At 45.2% G+C, this 7,581-nt stretch overlaps 1 protein-coding gene across 1 annotated transcript; it reads right to left on the minus strand.

Moving 5' to 3' along the window:
- Positions 1-530: 530 nt before the first annotated feature.
- On the minus strand, positions 531-4,054 carry si:ch211-215i13.3 (uncharacterized). The gene is made up of 4 exons (XM_060042641.1): positions 3,728-4,054; positions 3,026-3,153; positions 2,151-2,763; positions 531-2,090 (listed from the first exon to the last, which is right to left on the minus strand). The coding sequence occupies exons 1-4, from the start codon at positions 3,939-3,941 to the stop codon at positions 2,044-2,046; spliced, it is 1,002 nt and encodes a 333-aa protein (XP_059898624.1). The 5' UTR covers positions 3,942-4,054; the 3' UTR covers positions 531-2,043.
- Between the last annotated feature and the right edge of the window lie 3,527 nt (positions 4,055-7,581).

The raw sequence follows: 7,581 nt of genomic DNA on the forward strand, positions 1-7,581 counted from the left end.
AATTGAATTAAATTCAAAAAGGCTTTATTGGCATGAGAAATAAAAACGTACATTGCCAAAGAAGGTTAACAATAATGAAGTCAAATATAAAACGTTCAATACAAAATATATATAGGCTATATATTGAATATTACACGATTAAATACTCAATATATAAAAAGTAAAATGTTGGATATTGTACACAGTATTTATTACAATGTGGATGAAGTGTCCAATAGTGCAACCATTGTGAAAAAGTGTGTCCAGTGGTATGAGTATATGGGGAGTTTGAGGTCCTTCTCTCATCAGGAGACGGATCTGTTGTATTTCTCCCAACACTCCAGATGCAGTTTGTTAGCATCTAGAGTGTCTTTAAAGTCCTTGCATGCCTTTGTAATCCATGGCAAGTGTGTGTTCCTGATGTCTTGATATGACTTATTTACTCACAAGAATTAACACAAATTAATTAATTAAGCCAAACAAATTCATTTACTTTCAGGTAGGCCTATAACAGTTTAGTATGCCTGTGCTATAAAATAAAAATACAATCCATCCATGAAATATTTATTTATTTTATTTATTTTCATTATTTGAAATCACCGACCTAGACGATACACAATAAACAGAAATAATTTAAAGAAACCAAACGCAAACATTTCATTGGTACCAGCTGGATAACCTCATGTATGACTACGCTTTCAGTATGTTGCCTGTTTCTCATCAATGAATAGCTTTCCTTTTGATTGGTGGTCTACCAACTTAACTACTCTGTAGTATGGGAGTCTTTCAGGCCTTTTGAGTGGTTTGGAGCGCTCTCTATTGGACAATCCTTGTACAACACGTTCCTTGCCTTGTGGCTATAAATCCTGTTAATGAATTCCTGATCATTATTGTAAAACCACTCTCGTAACGACTTTGACATAATATAAACAAAACACATTCTAGTGTAAACTGTTTTTTCCACAGTTTAATGATAATAGTAGTCATAATCAGTTAGAATCAGCTCTGGAAGTAAAGTGTTAAAACATGCAACACTTAGGCTTTACACATGAAATATCATCACAATACATTATGGCAAATAATACAGTACACAATCACTGAACAGAAGATAAAGATTATCTAAAGAGTGCTGACCGGTTACATGTATGATGCCCTGTTTTAGAAGTAAACAGAAAATAGGTTCAATGAGATGAGGCATATAGGCACATGCGGGTGTATATCTCTTGTTTGTTACCTTGCAAAGCCCTGTGGGAAAAATAGAGACCTGAGCCCTAAAGTATGAAGCCATATCTTGACTCCTTTAATACCATTAAACCGTCCAGCCAAATGTAGCAGCAATTACTAAGATCCTCCTCACCAGATGTGTTGTATTTCCACTGACATTGCTGTTTCAGTTGCGACACAGGCCAACACCTCCTTCTGGATAATAAAGTTAGTGGGAAGGCTTCACACAACAGAATGTGGGGGATTGAAATATAAAATGATCATGTCCGCATAGTTGGCCAACCCAACGTAACGGTGGACACACAAACCTCGCCGGGACTTTCAGCATTGGGCAAGAAAGCATGGTGATAGTAGTAAGAGTCTCTCTCTCTCTCTCTGGAACAAACAGGATGCAGCAATCCCCAATTTTCTGGGTGGAGGCGTGTTGTGGAGGCGTGTCCGGGGACGTGCTGTGGAGGCGTGTCCGGGGACGTGTTGTGGAGGCGTGTCCGGGGACGTGTTGTGGAGGCGTGTCCGGGGACGTGTTGTGGAGGCGTGTCCGGGGACGTGCTGTGGAGGCGTGTCCGGGGACGTGCTGTGGAGGCGTGTCCGGGGACGTGTTGTGGAGGCGTGTCCGGGGACGTGTTGTGGAGGCGTGTCCGGGGACGTGTTGTGGAGGCGTGTCCGGGGACGTGTTGTGGAGGCGAGTCCGGGACCAGTGCCTGGCGGTCTAGAGGGTGTACGTGTCGAGCTCTGAGGACTTCATCACGCTCCGTCTTCACCAGGGGGTGCAATCGCTTCAAATTGCCTTCGCCCTCTTTCTGACGTGTGGTTAAAAGCCAAATCTTCATCTTCCTCCTTTCATCTGTCATCACAGGTGGCCTTTCTTGGTCCAACACCTCCATTACCTCCTCCTCCAAAGCCTCCTGGTCCAACACCTCCTCCCCCACCACCTCCTGGTCCAACACCTCCTCCTCCAACACCCCCTCCTCCTCCGACACCTCCTGGACCACCTCCTCCTCCTCCTCCAACACCTCCTCCTCCACCACCTCCTCCTCCAACACCTCCTGGTCCAACACCTCCTGATCCAACACCTCCTTCTCCTCGATTTCCTCCTGGTCCAACACCTCCCCCTTCAACACCTCCTGGTCTAACGCCGCCTCCTGGTCCAACACCTCCTCCTCCAACACCTCCTGGTCCAAGACCGCCTCCTGGTCCAACACCGCCTCCTGGTCCAACACCTCCTCCTCCAACACTTCCTAGTCCAACACCTCTGCCTCCAACACCTCCTCCTGGTCCAACACCACCTGGTCCAACACCACCTCCTCCAACACTGCCTCCTGGTCCGACACCACCACCTGGTCCAACACCTCCGTGTCCGACACCTCCTCCTGGTCCAATGGCTCCTCCTGGTCCAACACCGCCTCCTGGTCCAACTCCTCCTCCTGGTCCAACCCCTCCTCCTGGTCCGACACCTCCTCCTGGTCCGACACATCCTCCTCCAACATGGACTGGCTTCGCCTCTTCGGAGGAGCTGTTGGCCTCCTTACACGCTCTGTGTTTGGTGTCCCTGGTCGTGTGCTGTGTGGGAGAGAGACAAAGACACACACAAAATGTCTTAGAGGTTACACATGCGTCTTACACATGTTTTTAAAATACATTTGCATTCAGGCGTTTAGCAGATACCTCAATCGAAGCAACATGCAACTGCTACACAACAAAATAAATAAACACTGTACTGGCCTTCTGTGTGTGTGTGTGTGTGTGTGTGTGTGTGTGTGTGTGTGTGTGTGTGTGTGTGTGTGTGTGTGTGTGTGTGTGTGTGTGTGTGTGTGTGTTCTACCTCAGTGATGGAGCGCCTGGCTCTCCTCTGGTGGCCAGGACCACTGGAGGCCAGGGCTTGCTTTCCGCACTGGGTCCCGGTGGTCACCATCCTCTTCTCCCGCAGACCTCCACCCTCCACACCCTTAGCTGCACGGAGGTGGTGGGTCACAAATGGATGTAGGGAGATGACAACACTGAAATGGAATCTGGCACTGAAACCGCACATAGCGCTTTAGCAGAAGGCCATGGTCTGGCAGGACATGTCAGGATGAGACAGGAGTTGAGGTCCAAAAGGGCTGCGGTCCAACCTGAGGGGCTCTGAGGTGTGAAATGTTTGTGGAATAAAGTGTTGGAGCTGACTTTGGTCAAAACACACACACACACACACACACACACACACACACACACACACACACACACACACACACACACACACACACACACACACACACACACACACACACACAGACAGACAGACAGACAGACAGACAGACAGACAGACAGACAGACAGACAGACAGACAGACAGACAGACAGAGACACACACACACACACACACACACACACACACACACACACACACACACACACACACACACACACACACACACACACACACACACACACACAAACACATCATTCAGTCCATAAAGAATGCAATGCGTTGTCGCTATTCGGTTATGATGGCGTTCAAACAAAGGCTGTGACAGTAGGCTACGTACTGTGTATCGCAGGGACAGGGCTCTCCACGTCGGTGTTGGTGAGCCATGTCGATTCGGTCTCCCTGGTCCAGCTCTCATTGTACCTCGGCTCGATAATCGCGTCAGCCCGGCTTCCTCCACAACCCATCGAGATGTCATCCGCGGCAGGTGTATCAGTGCACTGACACAATACAACGAACAATAATCTACCCTTGGCTAAGAAGGGCCAGAGCATCCCGCACACAAAAAATATATCATTCAGCGCAGTCTTCTTGGAGTGATGCGGTTCCTAGAGGAGCCGCTGCCTTCCGCGCTCCGAGTTGCTGTCAGGCGCTCATTATAGCGGCGTCCCTGCGTCATCGGAGGCGCGGAGCATCTCAACCAGGGGTTACCGACCCCCGGTCCGTGGACCCAGTAGAACCGGGCCTTGAAATATTTCCAGTAAAAACGAAAAATATTATTATTATAAAAATATATACTTTGCCTATTACGAGTCATGTTATTTCCTCCAACACATAGACTCCATATACATATTGGTAGTGGATAAAAGGGAATAATTTTGTGATTTGTTCTGAAAGTTTAAATATTGGTATATTCAATTCATACAATTAGCTTTTGTGTTTCCACCTAGTTCATTATGCAACTAAACCACTGTAAATTAAGCACTGTAAACGCACTGTCTTACCACTAGGGTGATATCAGCTAAATTGGGCCACTTTTTGGTAAATCCCTTGGGACAATAACACAATACCATTTATGCCTTTTCAATGTGTTTTTTTTATGATTAATAATGACTGTTTCTGATAAATTTGTGTTAAAATTATGCAATAAATATAATTATTTAGGCACTACAGTTCTTGAAACATCAGCTGTGCCAACTTTTTTGGCATGAGCATTTTCAGTTAAGATGGGCCAGCTGTTCAGTTAAGATGGGCCAGCTGTTCAGGTTAAATGGACCAGCTGTTCAGGTTAAATGGGCCAGCTGTTCAGTTAAGATGGGCCAGCTGTCCAGGTTAAATGGGCCAGCTGTTCCGGTTAAATGGGCCAGCTGTTCAGGTTAAATGGGCCAGCTGTTCCGGTTAAATGGGCCAGCTGTTCAGGTAAGATGGGCCAGTCAAACTTTTTATTGTAAAAAACAATTGCTTATGCAGCCACATAACATTTAAACTGCATTTAACAAATTCTGCTGTATTCAGACACATTCTTATTGCAATTAAAACAACAGCAAGAACAGCACAGATAAGTGAACTGATGTCAGTGGTGTGTGTGTGTGTGTGTGTGTGTGTGTGTGTGTGTGTGTGTGTGTGTGTGTGTGTGTGTGTGTGTGTGTGTGTGTGTGTGTGTGTGTGTGTGTGTGTGTGTGTGTGTGTGTGTGTGTGTGCGTGTGTGTGTGTTTGTGTGTATGTGACAGACAAATTCATGAATTAATTCATTCATGTTTTAATTAAACCAGAGGGCCAAAGGCCATACACTGTTACTGATGTCTATGACTGGAGGAATGTCTTCACTTAATTTTAAAACACAATTGCTTATACAACCACATAACATTTAAACTGCATTACACAAACATATTCATAGTGCCATTAAAACAACAAGAACAGCATCAGTGAACTGATGTCAGTGGTGTGTGTGTGTGTGTGTGTGTGTGTGTGTGTGTGTGTGTGTGTGTGTGTGTGTGTGTGTGTGTGTGTGTGTGTGTGTGTGTGTGTGTGTGTGTGTGTGTGTGTGCAACCCAGTCGCCAAGAAAAAACGTCGACGGTGTACGTTTCCATGAACACTGGAGACGTACTATTACAACGTAAAAACAGCGTGTTATACCTACAGTATCCACGCGTGCCGCTGTGGAGGCGGGTTTCGGGGTTTGGGTTTCACGGCTTTCGGGGCAAATTGTGGACACGATTGTTTAGGGGGGGGGGGGGGGGAGGTAGACTGTTGTTGACCGGGGAGGGGGGGGGGGGGACACGTTTGTTGAGGGGGGGGAGACACGTTTGTAGGGGGGGGGGGGGGGGGCACGCTCGACAACGAGAGTTGGTTTTTATTGAACGCTCGACAACGAGAGTTGGTTTTTATTGAACGAGACTTCAACACGGAACAGCTGCACGAAACGATGGTCACGTCACTCTCGATGACGGTGTCGACAACAATGAACACACGAACAATGTTAATAGAACAACACACAACCACATAACATCCCGAACCCATCAACCCCACTTAATCCTAACAACAAAACAAGTTAACAAAAGCCCCATTTGTCAACTGACAACCCCAATTCCCAGAATCCCCCGCGGCTCCGGAACACGGCGTAGCTTATATTAATCTTTATTATCCGAATGGGAAATGCAATATTTTAGGACAGATACACCATTAAACGCGTTTCTAATGACATTTCTAGCGAGAAATGTACATTTTCCTTACATAATCTTCAGTCAGTGAATGTGTATGATCTTTATTAATCTTTATTATCTGAATGGGAAATGCAATATTTTAGGACCGATTCACCGTTAAACGTGTTTCTAATAACATTTCTAGCGAGAAATATACTTTTTACTTGCATAATATTCAGTCAGTGATTGTGTCTGATCTTTAGTTTTATAGTTATTAGGATTTGATCGGATCGCTCGCATGTTTCAACGTCAGGTTGTTAGGTATGAAGGTATTATTGTAGCAAAAGTCTTTAGCACCTGTAACTGCAGAATTTGAATGCGTACGCTAAAGTCACAGTAAATTTGAAGTCGTATATATTTATTTTGCATGTGTACTCTAAAGTCACAAATGTGTAACAGTACATTTGTAGTCGTAAAAAAAATATAAATATTTTTTATACCATTGTAAACACAAAATAGGGTCTACGAGTACGCTAATCTGTGTTACAGGTGCACAAATCCTTTTGCTACAATTATTGCAGCGCAGTTGGTGCAAAACACATTCGCACACCCGTGTTTCATAATCTGAGAACATGCCCAAAAGGTGTGCATTCGTAAACCCAAATTTGAACAAATGCATCAGAAGTTGCACATCTGTGAACGCTATGTTAATTCAGCATTTTAATGAGCGAGCACAAAACCATTTTACAACTGCTCGAATCTGCTCCTGCAAGTCTCAGCTGTGGGGTTTTTTGCAGGTTGTTTTGCAACACCCCTAGGTGGTAAATGTGTAGCAAAAGTATTCGTATCCGTAGATGACAGAGCGTCCGTGAGCGGGACAAAATAGTCCCGCCCATAATTTCCTAATCCAATGAAAATCGCCGGCAGGGATGCATTTCTCAAATTACACTGGTACCCACCCCGTGCCAGCCATGGAGCTATAAAGATCGCAGCATACTCAGCACGGGATACGTTTCTTTCTGGAGAAGTGAAGAGGGCGTCCTACTGAACGGAGATGGGTATCCTACATTATGTTAAATGAAATGACTTAGTTCAAGTGAATTCCCCCACCTCGGATACCCACCTCCGTTCACAACACATTCTCACTCCGAGCGCGTCGATTTCTGACGAACGGTCAGTGACTTTTGCTTCAGTTTCTGACGCAAAAGGGTACCCTTGCGCTGCTTTTTTAGACGCATGGGGTTTTCAACTAGTTACAATGTAACCCTTTGACGGGGGACCCGATGGCTGCACATAGAGACGCTATGAGCATTCATATCCCATTGGCTAACGGAGGACCTTGCGCTTCTTTTTTCGACGCAGGGGGTTTTCCTATGAAGGTATTATTGTAGCAAAAGTCTTTAGCACCTGTAACTGCAGAATTTGAATGCGTACACTAAAGTCACAGTAAATTTGAAGTCGTATATATTTATTTTGCATGTGTACTCTAAAGTCACAAATGTGTAACAGTACATTTGTAGTCGTAAAAAAAATATAAATATTTTTTATACC

Source organism: Gadus macrocephalus, chromosome 22 (assembly GCF_031168955.1).
Source record: "Gadus macrocephalus chromosome 22, ASM3116895v1".
In the NCBI taxonomy this organism is placed as follows: Eukaryota; Metazoa; Chordata; class Actinopteri; order Gadiformes; family Gadidae; genus Gadus; species Gadus macrocephalus.